This window comes from Diceros bicornis, chromosome 5 (genome assembly GCF_020826845.1).
Source record: "Diceros bicornis minor isolate mBicDic1 chromosome 5, mDicBic1.mat.cur, whole genome shotgun sequence".
NCBI lineage: Eukaryota > Metazoa > Chordata > Mammalia > Perissodactyla > Rhinocerotidae > Diceros > Diceros bicornis.
Genome location: NC_080744.1, coordinates 10950799 through 10967401, shown reverse-complemented (window position 1 = coordinate 10967401; position 16603 = coordinate 10950799). Strand labels below are relative to the sequence as shown.

Here is a 16603-nt window from a genome sequence, read left to right as displayed (position 1 = left end):
GAATGAATGAATGAGTATATGAATGATCTTTGCTCCCTGAGGGGCCTACAAACCCCACGGAAGCAGGACCACAGCTATCTTGTTCTAGGCTTTTATCCTTAGAGCCTAGCTTAGTGCCTCTACACAGCAGGAGTTTCTAAAGATGGGTGGATGAATTAAAAGGGTAACTGTAACTCCAGTTAAATACAGTTGGCTCGCTAATGCTTGGTGCAAGGAGGATGCTTAGCTGACAGATGGAGGATGAGAACCCGAAGATTATACATAATATTGCTTCTGCGCGGAAATGCTTTCTGGGCTATAATTTGCAAATATATTTCTGGAACAAAACCGGTTCTCACGTTGGCAGCGCAGCTACAGCGGAACCAGAAGCTGGATGACACTCTCACACACACACATCTAACAACAGTGCCTCTCCCCCAGGCCCCATCTTAAACCAACCAGCTCTAGGCCAAGTGTAGAGGTGTAGGGACTAAGGCCTGTCTCGTCTGTCTCACCATCGCTTTTTTCTTCTAGCACATCCTTGCACAGCGTCTGATTGGACGGTGATTATCGGCTGGCGCGACCTCGCTACAGTTACAGTGTCTCCAGACTCAATGTCCTTATCGGTTATAACAGGCATGTGATTCAAGCTTTTGGTTTGTGAGGGATAAGGCATGTAAAGCGTTTCACACAAAAAACAAAATAACTGTCAGGTATTACGATTAATGACTTTTCCTGTACCTCCATTCTCTGCTTCCCTCTGCTCATCCTGGTTTCACCTAATCGAGGGAAGCCTGCGCCCCGCAACCCCTCTCTGGGCATGCGCACCAACAGAATGGCCGCACCCTGTCCTAATGAAATCATTTACCCGGGAAGAGGGGTAAACAGGCTCCATCCCACCCTGATGTAATCAGAAGGTTAAAAAGGATTTAAGGCACGTCATATCACAGGCTACAAGGGCCAGAAAACTCCGAGCGCCCCGCCAGAAGAGCAAGCCCTGGAGCCCACGTCTCCCACAACCCAGGGACTCTCAGGCCCGCCCCAGCCCTGCGCTGGACGCGGAGCGCAGCCACCCGCAGCTCGCTGGGGAGGGAGGTGACCACCTGGCCGACTTTTCATTGGCCCAGAGTCACGAAGGCCGGCAGGTTCTCCCTCTTCCGGTCGCTGAGTGGTTGAGGCCGAAAAACAACGCTTGTTGTCATTGGCTGAGGCCAGCTGTCAATCCGCTCGCGTCTCGCGGCGCGACCCGGCCAGGCGCGGCCTGTGGAGCAGTCTCGAAGCCTGCTGCGGGGAGAAGATGGCGGTCGCAGTGAGAACTTTGCAGGAGCAGCTGGAAAAGGCCAAAGAGAGCCTAAAGAACGTGGACGAGAATATTCGCAAGCTCACCGGGCGGGATCCGAATGATGTGAGGTAAGGGGCGGACGGACAATGCCGGCTCCGAGGGGTAGCCAACAGGCCGGGGTGAACCGGGAGGGCGGCCAGCCTGAGACGGCTGGAGCGTCGAGGCCTGGGCCGGGGCGGCGGTGGAACCCGGCCTCGGGGAGGGGGCGTCCTAAGGCCCCCGCCGTGGGTCCCCCGGCTCAGCTGTGTGAGGAAGGAGCGCGGGGCCGGGTCGCGCCGGGATGACTTCCCGGCCTGTGCGGAGCCCGGACCGCCGGTTCCCGCCCTCGGCCTGCAGGCCCGGAACTGCAGCACAAAGCCCCTGCCCCCCCTGGCCTCGGCCGCCCCGAGCCCTCCCGGGACGCGGCCCGCCGTCTCGCCGCGGCCTCCTGCCCCACGTGCACCTTCCTTGGGGTTGGCGACATTAGGACCTCGTTAATATGCGGTAGCATCGAGGTGAATGTAATTTCTGATAGTGATCTGGGAAAAACAAGGAAGTTAAATAAGATGGTACTTCCTGCCCTGTTTCAAACACGTGGATTCGAAACCGTCTTTTTAGAACTTTTCTGGTTATTTTCTCTTTATGATGAACCGCACCCGTGGAAGTGTTTGGTGCCGTTAGATGTGTGCACATGTGGTTTTTGTACTGATTTGTGAATCTCTTGTAGGCCCATCCAAGCCAGATTGCTGGCCCTTTCTGGTCCTGGTGGAGGTAGAGGACGTGGTAGTTTATTGCTGAGGTAAGGTTTCCTTAGGACTTAATTCGTATGCTAAGACTTGGTGCTTACTATACTAAGCTAACGTATTGGTTTAAACAAAACTCGTGTTAGAAACGTTTGTGTTTGTTTTGTTTAAAGCTGTGATCAGGTGTAGCTTTCTGTATAGTTATCCTGGAATTTCATTTATATGCAAAACTAGAGATTGAAGAATATCTTAATCGTGCTAGTTTTCTGTAAACTTAATTTAATTTTGTAGCTTTTAAAAAAATGCTATAAAAGTATCTTGGAGTGAATGCCCATTTAAAGTTGTTTTAATTAGAAGCATTTTTAAAAGTTTAACTGAATTCTCCTGCTGAATGGAAATATCATTTATCTTAAATTTCAACTGCTTTATGTTGGACTTCTTGAACTGCAGGCGTGGATTCTCAGATAGTGGAGGAGGACCCCCAGCCAAGCAGAGAGACCTTGAAGGGGCAGTCAGTAGGTATGTTGGAGGAAAAGATTCTGAAGGTATACTTGTGTGCTCTGTGTTCTGAGGTAGCATACAAATATAAATATTGTTGAATTGAGCTGTGTTAGAATTGAGTAGTATACCATTTCCTGAGTCTGTTCCCTTGGTATTTGACTGGACTGAGAAAGCCAGTATTCCTCAGAACTCAATTTTTCACTAAACGGTAACAGAAATTTTACCAAAATAAAGGTCATGAGAAGAATAAAGATTGAGAAAATAGTCAATCTGTGCCACTTTTCTGTCTGGTACTATAAAAATTTAACCAGCTTGAGAAATATATTGTAGGAGATCAGTTCGGATTTAGCATTGATGATAACATTTTATCCTTTCACTACCAGAGGAAGGAGTAAAATGGGATTGGAGATGGATAGAATGAGGCTTCTAGAAGTGAGTCCTAGAAAGAGTAGTCATTTGTCCTTGGCATGCACTTAAGTCAAATTCTACAATGGTGGTTTAAATTCTTTTTCCTATATCAGGCTGGGCGGGGAGCGTCGGACTCGGAGAGAATCACGCCAAGAAAGCGACCCAGAGGACGATGATGTTAAGAAGGTAGTTGAGATTAAAAGAACTTCTTTGAGGATGAATATAGTTTTTCACTTTACTACGTTTAAAAGAGTGTCACCCGTGCACTAGTAAAATTACTGAGATTTCTTTTCTCCTGCAGCCGGCTTTGCAGTCTTCAGTTGTAGCTACCTCCAAAGAGCGCACACGTAGAGACCTTATCCAGGATCAAAATATGGACGAAAAGGGAAAGCAAAGGTATCTTCAGTATCCTTCTGGGGGAAAGAACTGTCAAATAGTGCAATTTTAAGAAAATTCGAGGCATTGTTCAAGTGCCTGTAGTATGTTTCTTTTAGGAAATGGCAGGCTTACATGAAGTGGAACATTGAAATTGAATTTTCTTTTTTCTGTTGTTTAGGAACCGACGAATATTTGGCTTGTTGATGGGCACACTTCAGAAATTTAAACAAGAATCCACTGTTGCTACTGAAAGGGTATTTATGCAGCTTTTCCTTTTCTTTTATTTGTTACCAAAGTAGTTGATTACATGTTTTTAAAAAGAGCTGAAGAGCTCTTATAAGACTTCATTGCCCAAAATGAAGCCAAGGAAAAACTTATAAAACTTTCTGGAGTTGTGTTGTTAACCGGTCTTTTTTTGAGGTGCTGTGAAGTAACTGAGTGAACTTCTCTTTGTAGTGCAAAGAGCCCTGGTCTCTGAGTCAGGAGAACCTGGATTCTGTTCTGAGCTCTGTTACGATCTCATTTCCTGGTCTTGGACAAGTCGCTTTGTTTCTTTAGGCCTGAGAGTGCTTTCTCTCATATAGGAGAGTTGACTTCAATCATTGTAACTAGTTCAGTAATTCTAATTTTTAAGACTTATTTACACACTCAGAGGCAGTACTTAGCACTCTAGAAGCAAAAGCATAAACATTCCCCGACCTCTACAGTTTATTTAACTGTGTCATCTTTCCAGAAGTTTTTATTTTACTGAAGCTACAAGATTGTGTCCTCGGAGTTGAACACCAAATTATTACTTCTCAGGGGAGAACTACAGTAGAAAGGAAGATAACAATTTAGTTATAGGGGATTAATAAAATTTTATTTCAGCTTTTGTGTGTTAACTTTACTAGAGAATTGAAAAGGCTTAAAAGCATTTTAGTGTTTGAAGAATAAGTCAGTAGGTTTTTTAAAAAAGAGAGAGTTGACTGGTTGGTTAATTACTTCATTAGGACGTCACTACTGTCAAATTCTTTGATTTGGTATGAGAAATAACTCAAGATTTGATCTATAAAGACAGTGCTCTTCTTTTTTCGGTTAATTTATGAAAGAACTTTCACTAAAAGTTATGTTGAAATGGAACAGTTATTGATATTGCTAATGGCCTTAAAATTTAGATTTTGACGTGGAAAAGCTTTGGTCCTCATTTCCTGAAAGAGAAATTGCAGTCAGCCTCAAATGCTAAGTGCTAAGTTTGAATTGGCTGGTATCCTGAATTGCAAATTTGAAACAGATGTGCAGATAAATTAGTAAAATCGTAATGTTTCACATAATCCCGATGTGTAATAAGCTTTTAAAGAATATTATTTATCTTTAGCAAAAGAGGCGCCAGGAAATTGAACAAAAACTTGAAGTGCAGGCAGAAGAAGAAAGAAAGCAGGTTGAAAATGAGAGGAGAGAACTCTTTGAAGAGAGGCGTGCTAAACAGACAGAACTGCGGCTTTTAGAACAGAAGGTTGAGCTTGCGCAGCTGGTGAGTAGTAGTTTGGAATTCTAAGATGAATAATCTTTCATGTTTACAAAAGCCCTGACCTTTTACCTTTTCTTTAGCAAGAAGAATGGAATGAGCATAATGCAAAGATAATTAAATATATAAGAACTAAGACAAAGCCCCATTTGTTCTATATTCCTGGAAGAATGTGTCCAGCTACCCAAAAATTAATAGAAGAGTCACAGAGAAAAATGAATGGTAAGTGTACATGAAGCAGTTCATTGAAATTTTCTTAATGGGTAAGATAACACACTCACACGTACACATTTGTTTGCTTCCTGTAATTAGTTGTGATTCAATAGTTGATTTTTTAAAAAAAAAAGTTATTCTTAGGTGCTAATGTGTTTGGAGTGCAGGAGCATGTGTTTCATGATGGATTTTAACCTGAAACTTAGACTGTAGGCAGTGCTTAATGCATGTGAATTTCTTAAGCATTTGAATGAGGTGGCTTCTTTTCGCTTGATACTCTGAGTAGCAGGATATAAATGCTAATGAAGTAAAGAAAAAGAGTGCACACTGATGTAGTCCATAGAGGGCGCATACGTGGAAGGGTGGACATTGCTAAGATGGTGGTTAGATGATTTATCTCTCCTTGGGATCAGAAAAATTGATGCATGATATACCATAAAACTGATTCTATTTAAAATAAATTTTATTTTTATCTAGCATGAAGTAAAATAGCAAAAGATCCTACTGTTTTTCTACCAGTTAGATAATGGGATCTAGTTTTGCCTGCTACTAATTTCTTCGTATATAGCTTTCCAGTGGATCTTTGCTTTTGTCATTTTATGTCGACTTGGAATTACTTATTTGCCATAGTCAGTCTTTTGTCATCCTCTCTTTACAAAAAGACATAGCGATAAAGCTCAATGACATTTTGTGACCAGGTGTCAAATTGTGACTTTGAATTTTCTTAATGATAGTAAATTTTACACATGTAAATTTTTATTCTTTAGCTTTATTTGAAGGTAGACGCATCGAATTTGCAGAACAAATAAATAAAATGGAGGCTAGGCCTAGAAGACAATCAATGAAGGAAAAAGAGCATCAGGTGGTGCGTAATGAAGAACAGAAGGCGGAGCAAGAAGAGGGTAAGGTGGCTCAGCGAGAGGAAGAGTTGGAGGAGACAGGTAATCAGCACAATGATGTAGAAATAGAGGAAGCAGGAGAGGAAGAGGAAAAGGAAATAGCTGTAGTTCACAGTGATGCAGAGAAAGAACAGGAGGAGGAGGAACAAAAACAGGAAATGGAGGTTAAGATGGAGGAGGAAACTGAAGTGAGGGAAAGTGAGAAGCAGCAGGATAGTCAGCCTGAAGAAGTTATGGATGTGCTAGAGATGGTCGAGAGTGTCAAAAATGTCATTGCTGAGCAGGAGGTAATGGAAACCAATCAAGTTGAAAGTGTAGAACCTTCAGAAAATGAAACTAGCAAAGAATTGGAGCCAGAGATGGAATTTGAAGTTGAGCCAGATAAAGAATGTAAATCTCTTTCTCCTGTGAAAGAGAATGCTAGTGCTCTCGAAATGGAAAATGAGCCTGAGGAAAAAGAAGAGAAAGAATCTGAGCCCCAACCTGAGCCTGTGGCTCAGCCCCAGCTCCTGCCCCTCTCCCTGCCTCAGCCCCAGTCTCAGCCCCAGCCCCAGTGCCAGCCCCAGCCCCAACCCCAGTCCCAGTCCCAGTCCCAGCCCCAGTCCCAGGCTCAGTCTCAGCCCCAGCCCCAGCCCCAGCTCCAACTGGTACTCCAGCCCCAGCCTCTCTCTCAGCTTGAGGCTTTGCCATTAGCTGTTTTACAGCCGCCTCCTCAGGTTATTCAGGAGCAAGGGCATTTACTGCCCGAGAGGAAGGAGTTTCCTGTAGAATCTGTAAAGCTCACTGAGGTGACAGTAGAGCCAGTCTTGACAGTGCATCCAGAGAGCAAAAGCAAAACCAAAACCAGGAGCAGAAGTAGAGGTAGAGCTAGAAATAAAACAAGCAAGAGCAGAAGTCGAAGCAGTAGTAGTAGCAGTTCTAGTAGCAGTTCAACCAGTAGCAGCAGTGGCAGCAGCTCCAGCAGTGGCAGCAGTAGTAGTCGGAGTAGTTCCAGTAGCAGTTCCAGTACAAGTGGCAGCAGCAGCAGAGACAGCAGCAGCAGCACTACTAGTAGTAGTGAGAGTAGAAGTCGGAGTAGGGGCCGGGGACATAATAGAGATAGAAAGCACAGAAGGAGTGTGGATCGGAAGCGAAGGGATACTTCAGGACTAGAAAGAAGTCACAAATCTTCAAAAGGTGGTAGTAGTAGAGATACAAAAGGATCAAAGGATAAGAATTCCCGGTCCGACAGAAAAAGGTCTATATCAGAGAGTAGTCGATCAGGCAAAAGATCTTCAAGAAGTGAAAGAGACCGAAAATCAGACAGGAAAGACAAAAGGCGTTAATGGAAGAAGCCAGGCTTTCTTAGCCTATTCTTTGCAGCAGAAGATTTCTTGATGAGTAAAAGGATTACCTTTCCTTGTAAGGAGGATGCTGCCTTAAGAATTGCATGTTGTAAAAAATCTTTTTTGGAAAATACAGACTGTTTGTTTACCAGACATTCTTGTACTTTTTGCATAATTTTGTAAGAGTTATTTATCAAAATTATGTGAGGTTCCAAAATATGTAAAATAATAATAATAAAAAAAGATTAACATCCCTTGTCATCTTTTTTAAATATCCTATACTCTTCAGTAAGAATCTGTATATTTTAATAGGTAAATCTTTAAGTCTGTTCCCTTCTGATTCTGTATCATATGTTGCTTTTGTAGAAATAAATGTGTGTTTTTTTCATTAGTTTTGAGATGTCCTCGTTGACACTTGTATAATAAATATCCTCTTGATATCGTTTTCAGCTTTTATCACTAGATACTGAACGTATTAGAATGTCTGAAAGTTTCCTCACTTTTATTTGCCTTAGACAATTACTTTGAGTTGTCAAAGTCAGATCTTTGCAGCTTTGAGGGGGAACATAATAGTTCTCCTTGAAGTCATTTACTACTTTTTCTAATCTCCCTTGTTATTTTAATCTAAGCATTTCCCCTTGTTTCTCATCTTTAAACCACATATTTGGTAGATAACTTAAAACAGTGTGATTTGGTTGGCATTTTCTTCATGATTATGGGAGCATCGTTCTGTTGTCTCCATGGTTACTTGTGTGATAAAGCATATACATCTGTTAAAGAAAATAATCACTTCTTTCTAGGGGAGTGAAGTAGAAAAGTATATTCTAAATTTGGTTTTTGAGTTTGTGGTCTTGTCTTAACTTTTGTGTTGGCTCTAACTGAAACATACCAATATGTGTTTTCAAGAATTTTTGTTTAAGTATTGTATGAAAGTTTACAAAATGGAGGAAGTTCATCTACACTTGAATCTGTAAGCAAGATAACACGCAAGTGTACCAAGTGATTATTAACTTTGTTGTTTTATAAATTTGTATGAATTTGGAGTATCTGTTGCCCATTACTATACATGTGCAAATAAATGTGGCTTAGACTTGTGTGACTGCTTAAGACTAGTACTTGTATTAACTTTTCAATGCTTTATACAAGAGAGCATTTAAATTTCCTTTTTTGAGTTCATTATTTAACATTGACTATAGCTTTAGGCTTGGCTGTGAGTATTCATAATGCCTTCCCTTGACAAGTAAATGGTGACAGTGAAAATGTCAACAGCATTTCTACTGTTCACTCATGTTAAGAAGTGAACATATTAAAAGGAAAAACTTTAAAAAATCCTTTCTTGAAGTAATTATTAAACAGGAAATGAGCAGAACTTCTCAAATTGCAGAGCTAGCTACGCCTGCATCCCTGGGCCAGTTGTTTCCACCAAGAGTCACTTCATCCAAGGATTTTAATACTTTTCAGCATGTAGTACAAATTTTATTTTCCTGTGTGTCATGATGAGGAAAAGGTTCATAAACACTTAAAAGGGGTGACCAGAAACTTAGCCTGGTTCTTAAAAAAAATCTTATTCAATGAATCTAAGTTGTGTGCGTTAAGACCCTTTGTACAAATTTAAGTTTTGTTCACTCATTTTTACTGAGGAAAATTTGAACAGTTGTGCTGGTAGAAAAGATGTTAGTTTTGGCTTAAAGCTGAGTTGTTGGGAGTGGTGGTGATGGGGCTATAACACATGGGGAGAAAAAAAAAAAAAGATCTTTGGAACATGAGCAATTTTCAATTATCTTAAGCTCTGCTGATGTATAGAAAGAATTCTAATTTTACTATTTTTTAGTGGTATGCATTTAGAATTTGGAAAGTTTGAATTTTAAAATTGAGTTTTTCGGGTTTTTTTTTTAAATGTTTCCAATTAATGCTTTATCCTTAGAAATGAAGTTTTATGGAATTTATGTTCAGAGAACCACATAATTGGTTCCTTGCAAAGACAGGAATGTTAGAATGTAAAAGCAATGACAGTTTCCTAGGGAAAAGACCTACAGGGGTCCTCGTAGTGGAGGTTACAGATTAGTGTCTATGGAAAATTTAGAAGGTGAAGAGGGATAGGGATAGTGTCTAAGGACTGAAATTAGTTTGAAACTCTGGTAATAATTATCAAAGATATCTAAGGGGCTGTTTAGGAAACACCTTGTTTATTCTAAGATTCCAAGGTTTATACGGCCACAGAAGTTAGAAGATAAATTGATCTTCAATATCTGTCTCCAATGCAGGGCTTATCTATGCACTACCTTTAGAACTCTTTGGTAACTAAACGTGTATACTCTGGTAATTTGGGCTAAGCAAAACCCACCAAAGCAATAAATTGAGTTTATAAATTAATAAGTTGACATAAATTTTAAAAGAAAGCTATTAACGATTATATGGTATGGTAATATGGGCCAATGCTGTCTCAATAAGTTACTAAAATGTTTTGGGGTTCAATTAATTTTTTAAAAAATATTTTTTGAAGTCCTTGAATGAAAGAAAGTCTTACCAGTTTAACTTCTTGAGATAATCCTATTAGAATGCTTAGCCCAGAAAACATGTCTATTTACATGGTTGGATTTTTCTACTCTAATAAGTCAATGGGGAAGATTGCAACTTGGTAAAAATAAACCTGAGGCATCTGAAAATTTCTTAGACTTGTCTCACCTAGCATATCTTTTCCCAAAAAAATATGACGTCAAATGCCTGCAATTCTGCTTCCAGTTGCCGTTGTAGTACCCCACTTAAATTTGTAACAACACTACTTGCCTTCACTGTCCCCTTTCCTTGCTTTATTTTCTTCCATAACATTTAGCATTATGTCATATAGGTGTATTGTGCTTTGGTTTATTTTCTACTTCCCACTAGAATGCAAGCTCCATGAAAGCAAGACTCTTTTTTCTTTTTTATCCCATTGCTCCATTTCAAATCCCTAGGATAGGTCCTTGTGCATTGTAAACAATACTATCATGAGTAAATTATGACAGGTCCTTAATGTGGCATGTGTGATTTGATCTCTGGCTTATCTTTCCAACTTTAGTTGCCTCTCTTCCAGCACATCCAAATGTGCTTATTTGAAACTGAACCAAGACAGAGCAAGGAGCTGTTGTGGCTGGAGCAGAGTAAGCAGGAAGAAATGTAGTATAGTTCAGAGAGGTGATAGGGGACCCAGCTTGTCTAGGGCCTTACAGGCCATTTTAAGTCCTTTAGCTTTTCTCTATGGGAAGCGATTAGAGGATTTGAGTAGAGGTGAAGTGATACAATTTGTTTTAACAGAGTTACTCTGGCTGCTGTGCTAAGACTAAATGAGACTAAGGACTGAGACAGAAACAGGGAAAAGGCTATTGCGATAATTAGGCAAAATAGAGTGACTTAGGCCAAGGTGGTACCAGTGGAAGTGATCAGATTCTGGATATATTTTGAAGATAGTCCCCCAGGAAGTTGCTGGTGGACTGTATGTGGTATGAGAAGTCAAGGATGACTGAGATTTCACCTGAGCACTAGAATTGCCGTTAGCTGAGATGGGAAAGACTAGAGTCAACAGGTTTGGGAATAGTGGAGGTGAGTGGGTCAGGAGCTTAGTTTGAGATTCCTAATAGACATCCAAGTGAAGATGTGAAGTAAAGGAAGTTAGATATCATTTGGGTTCAGGAGACAGTTCTGTACTGGAAATATAAATTTGAGAGTTTTGAGCATATCAATGGTAAGATAACCAAGGAGTGAGGGTAGATGGAGAAGAGGTCTAATGACAGCCCTGCGCATGTCAGCCTGTAAGAGGATGGGGAGAAAAAGAGAAGGAGCAGCCAGAGAAACAGAAAAACAGGAGTGTAGTGTCTGACAGTAAGAGAAGAAAGTGTTTCAAGGAGGAAGTAGTAATCGTGCAAAGCGATGCTGATAGGTTAATGAAAGTGAAGAGTAAGAATTAACCATTGAGGGGCCGGCCCCGTGGCATAGCGGTTAAGTCCACGAGCTCCACTGCTGGGGGCCCAGGTTCGGATCCCGGGTGCGCACCGACGCACCACTTGTCAGGCCATGCTGTGGCGCCGTCCCGCATAAAGTGAAGGAAGATGGGCACGGATGTTAGCTCAGGGCCAGTCTTCCTCAGCAAAAAGAGGAGGATTGGCATGGATGTTAGCTCAGGGCTGATCTTCCTCACAAAAAAAATAAAAATAAAAAAAAGAATTAACCATTGGATTTAGCAACATAGGTCATAAATAGGTCATAAACGCCTTTCAATAGAGCAGTTTGAAGAGAGTGGTGGAGGCAAGAGCCTGGAAGGAGAGGACTGGAGAGATGGAGGTGAGCATCACTTCCAGTTATGGTAGTTAAATTGGACCAACCCTCCCACTGAGAAGAACTAGAAAAGCTGTATATATATATAAATCTGAAGCCTTCAGAGAACAGTTAAGGTACTAAAGAATTGTAGGGCCAAGGTCTGACAAAGGAGGAGCCTCAAAGAGGTGCCTGGCACTTGGAGCTGTTTTTCCCCTAGAGCCTATCGTGGAAGAGGCTGTCAAGAAGCTGAAAACAGATCTTTCTACAGAATCAAGGGGCAAGAAGACAAAATTTTGAGTTTAACTTTCACTGTAAAGGGAGGCCCTTTAACTGTCCCACACCCCAGACTTTGGGTTGGAACCCCAAAGTGCTCTAGGAATGAGGATGAACCAGGAATAGACCAGTCTTCAAAGGGACTGAACCCTATTGGATTATGATGATGTGGGATTGCCGGTGCTTCTGGCCTAACTGCCTGCGCAGGGGCAAAGTTAAATCTTGTAAGAAGATGACATCACCAGAGTCTCAAGTTATCTATGCTATTTTTCATATATGATCAATTAAACATAACTAATACAAGGAGATAAGACCATGTGATCAAAAGACAAGAGACACAACAGACAACAGAGCCACAAGGGATCCTGATAATGATGTTATCGGCCCTGGACTTGCTTTTCTTTTCTTTTTTCAGTTTATTTTATTGAGGTCATAATGGTTTATAATATTGTGTAATTTCAGGTGTACATTATTATTTGTCAGTTTCTGTACAGACTGCATCGTGCTCACCACCAATATTCTAATTTTTATCTGTCACCATATATGAGTTTGTCATATACGACCTTTGTTATGTTGAAGTACTTTCCTTCTATACCCATTTTGTTGAGAGTTTTTATCATAAATGGATGTTGGATCTTGTCATATGCTTTCTCTGCATCTATTGAGATGATCATTTGATTTTTATTCCATATTTTGTTAATGTGGTGTATCACATTGATTGATTTGCAGATGTTGAACCATTCCTGCATCCCTGGTATAAATCCCACCTGATCACGGTGTGTGATCTTTTTAATGTATTGCTGTATTCAGTTTGCCAGTACTTTGTTGAGGATTTTTGCATCATGTTCATCAGTGATATTGGCCTGTAATTTTCCTTCTTTGTGTTGTCCTTGTCTGGTTTTGGTATTAGGGTGATGTTGGCCTCATAGAATGAGTTAGGAAGCATTCCATCTTCTTAAATTTTTTGGAATAGTTTGAGAAGGATAGGTATTAAATCTTCTTTGAATGTTTGGTAGAATTCTCCAGAGAAGCCATCTGGTCCTGGACTTTTATTTTTTGGCAGGTTTTTGATTACTGTTTCAATTTGTTTACTTGTGATTGGTGTATTCAGATTTTCTATTTCTTCTTGATTCAGTTTTAGGAGGTTGTATGAGTCTAAGAATTTATCCATTTCTTCTGGGTTATCCAATTTGTTGGCTTATAGATTTTCATAGTATTCTCATAATCCTTTTTATTTCTGTGGTATCCTGTGTAATTTCTCCTCTTTCATTTCTTATTTTATTTATATGAGCCTTCTCTCTTTTCTTAGTGAGTCTGGCTAAGGGTTTGCCAATTTTGTTTATCTTCTCGAAGAACCAGCTCTTAGTTTCATTGATCCTTTCTACTGTTTTTTTTTGTTGTTGTTTCAGTTTCATTTATTTCTGCTCTAATTTCTATTATTTCCCACCTTCTGCTGATTTTGGGCTTTGTTTGTTCTTCTTTTTCTAGTTCTGTTGGGTGTAGTTTCAGATCACTTATTGAGATTTTTCTAGTTTGTTGTGATGGGCCTGTATTGCTATGAATTTCCCTCTTAGAACCACTTTTGCCACATCTAGATAAGTGGTGGTATTTTCATTTTCATTTGTCTCCAGGTATTTTTTGATTTCCCCTTTGATTGCTTCATTGATCCAATGGTTGTTCAGTAGCATGTTGTTTAGTCTACACATATTTGTGACTTTCCCAGTTTTTTTCTTGTAGTTGATTTCTAGTTTCATAGCATTGTGGTCAGAAAAGATGCTTGATATGATTTCAGTCTTCTTAAATTTATTAAGGCTTGCCTTGTTTCCCAGCATATGGTCTGTCTTTGAGAATGTTCCATGTGCACTTGAGAAGAATGTGTATTCTGCTGGTTTTGGATGGAATCTTCTGTATATATCTAGTAAGTCCATCTGGTCTAGTTTTTCATTTAAGTCCACTATTTTCTTTTTGACTGTCTGTCTGGATGATCTATCCATTGGTGTAAGTGGGATATTGAGGTCCCCTACTATTATTGTGTTGCTGTTAATTTCTCCCTTTGGGTCTGTTAATAGTTGCTTTATATAGTTTGGTGCTCCTGCCTTATTTGCATATATATTCATAAGTGTTATGTCCTCTTGGTGGAATGTCCCTTTTATCATTATATACTGCCCCTCATTGTCTTCCACTGCCTTTTGTATCTTTTTTTTTTTTGAGGAAGATTGTCCCTGCACTAACTTCTGTTGCCAATCTTCCTCTTTTTCTTTTTCCCTCCCCAAAGCCCAGTACATAGTTGTATGTCATAGTTGTAGAGTTGTAGCTCTTCTATATGGGATGCCGCTGTAGCATGGCTTGATGAGCAGTGTGTAGGTCCGCGCCCAGGATCTGAACCTGTGAACCCCAGGCCGCTGAAGTGAAACATACGAAGTTAACCGCTACACCACCAGGCCGGCCCTGCCTTTTTCATCTTGAAGTCTGCTATCTCTGATATAAGTATGGCAACACCTACTTTCTTTTGCTTGACATTTGCTTGGAGTATCGTCTTCCATGCCTTCACTCTGAGCCTGTGTTTGTCTTTAGAGCTAAGATGTGTTTCCTGGAGGCAGCAGATTGTTGGGTCTTGTTTTTTAATCCATCCCCCACTCTGTCTTTTGACTGGAGAGTTCAATCCATTTACATTTAGAGTGATTATTGATATATGAGGGCTTAGTTTTGCCATTTTATCTTTTGTTTTCTGGTTGTTCTATATTTCCCTTGTTTCTCTTCCCTTGTATTTCTGACTGCCAGTTCAATTTGGTTGTATTCTGTGATGGTTTTCTCTTTGTTTATGATTTGTGTCTCTGCTCTGGTTTTTTTTGTTTAGTGGTTACCATGAGGTTTGAATAAAAGATCTCGTAGATGAGATAGTCCATTTTCTGATAGCCTCTTATCTCCGTTAGCCTAAGCCAGTTCCATCCCTTTCCTCTTCCCTGTCTAAATTATTGTCATCACAAATTATTCTGTTTTGTGAGTATGTGGTTAAAGTAAAGTGTTTATAGTTATTTTGGATGCTTTCCTTCCCTTTATCTTTTATGTTATAATTAAGTGTTTGCTAACCTGTTCTAATAGAGAGCTGTGATTTTCTGGTTTTATCTATCTATTTATCTCCTTGCTCAAGTCTTTGTAAACCTTTGCCTTTTTGTTTCAGGTATGAGGGCATCCTTCATCATTTCTTGTGAGGAAGGTCTAGTGGCAATGAACTCCCTCAGCTTTTGTTTATCTGGGAAAGCTTTTATTTCTCCACCATATCTAAAGGATAGTTTTGCTGGATAGAGTATTCTTGGCTAGAAGTTTTTATCTTTCTGTATTTTTAATATATCATTCCATTCTCTCCTGGCCTGTACGGTTTCTGCTGAGAAATCCTCTGAAAGCCTGATAGGAGTTCCTTTGTAGATTATTCTCTTGTGCCTTGCTACCTTTACTATTTTTTCTTTGTCCTCGACTTTTGCCAGTTTTACTATTATATGCCTTGGAGAAGGTCTTTTTGCTTTGATGTAATTGTGAGTTCTATTGGCTTTATATACTTGTAAGTCCAGTTCCTTCCCCAGGTTTGGGAAGTTCTCAGCTATTATTTCTTTGAAATAAGCTCTCTGCTTCTTTCTCTCTCTGGAATACCTATAATCCTTAGGTTGCATTTCCTAATTGAGTCGAATATTTCTCAAAGAATTTATTCTTTTTTTTTTAAGTCTTGGTTCTCTCTCCTCCTCCACCTGAAGAATTTCTATATTTCTGTCCTCTAAATGACCATTTCTGTCCTCCATAATGTCAGCTCTATTTTTTTAAGGATTCTAGATTGTTATTTATCTCATTCATTGTGTTCTTCATCTCCAGAGTTTCTGTTTGTTTTTTCTTTTTAGAGTTTCAATCTCTTTTGTGAAGAATTCCTTCTGCTCATTATACTGCTGGTGAGAGAGTAAATTTGTATAACCACTTTAGAAAACTGGCAATATCTGCTGAAATGCATTTCTGCATATCCTATATCCAAGCAATTTATTCCTGGGTATTTATCCAAAGAAAAGTATGCACTGTTCGCCAATATGTACACAATGATTACATAATGTCTCTAGCAGCATTATTTATAGACACTTCAATCTTCAAATAACCCAAACATTCCTCAACAGTAGAATGGATAAATTGTGGCATATTCATACCATGGAATGCTGTTCACCAAGGAAAATAAATGAACTACATCTACATGCATCAACATGGATACCTCCCACAACCACAATATTCAGCAAAAGAAGCCAGGAGCAAAAGAATACATATATGATTCCATTGACACAAATCTCAAAAACTAATTTATGGTTTTAGAAATTAATCTATGGTGTGAGAAATTGGGACAGTGGTTGTCTTTGGGGAAAATGGAGAGGTTAATGATTGAAAGGGGGCATGAAGGAAACTTCTAGATTGCTGGCAAAGTTCTGTTTCTTCACCTGGGTAATGGTTACACTTTGTGGGAATCCACTGAGTTATATACTTAGGACTTGTGTACATTTCTGTACCTTTGCTATACTTAGGGCCATCTCAATCATGCTTATAGATTATTATTACTTCTGAATCAGCCCAAACAAGTTAGTCTCTCAATATATCAGTGTTAACAATCCAAGTTTATATTTTGAGTTATTCAGAAAACATTTATTGAAAGCCTATTTGCTAAGAAAAGAAAGTCATTTTGGGCATTAGATATTGAATAGTAGTCCTTGTCTTCTATTACTGAGAGAATAAACTTTAAG

General features: G+C 39.8%; 1 protein-coding gene across 1 annotated transcript; it reads left to right on the top strand.

Annotated features, from left to right (window-relative positions):
- The first annotated feature begins 1231 nt into the window (after positions 1-1231).
- Positions 1232-8367, top strand: PNN (pinin, desmosome associated protein). Its single transcript, XM_058540681.1, has 9 exons — positions 1232-1389; positions 2028-2099; positions 2494-2562; positions 3066-3138; positions 3254-3348; positions 3509-3584; positions 4685-4840; positions 4918-5056; positions 5815-8367. The coding sequence occupies exons 1-9, from the start codon at positions 1277-1279 to the stop codon at positions 7269-7271; spliced, it is 2250 nt and encodes a 749-aa protein (XP_058396664.1). The 5' UTR covers positions 1232-1276; the 3' UTR covers positions 7272-8367.
- The last annotated feature ends 8236 nt before the right edge of the window (positions 8368-16603 follow it).

Excerpts from the sequence above, each read along its gene's own strand:
- PNN (XM_058540681.1), top strand. The coding sequence starts at position 1,277 with ATGGCGGTCGCAGTGAGAACTTTGCAGGAGCAGCTGGAAAAGGCCAAA. Across the intron at positions 3,585-4,684 it reads CCACTGTTGCTACTGAAAGG|CAAAAGAGGCGCCAGGAAAT; the intron begins GTATTTATGCAG and ends ATTTATCTTTAG. Across the intron at positions 5,057-5,814 it reads GTCACAGAGAAAAATGAATG|CTTTATTTGAAGGTAGACGC; the intron begins GTAAGTGTACAT and ends TTTATTCTTTAG.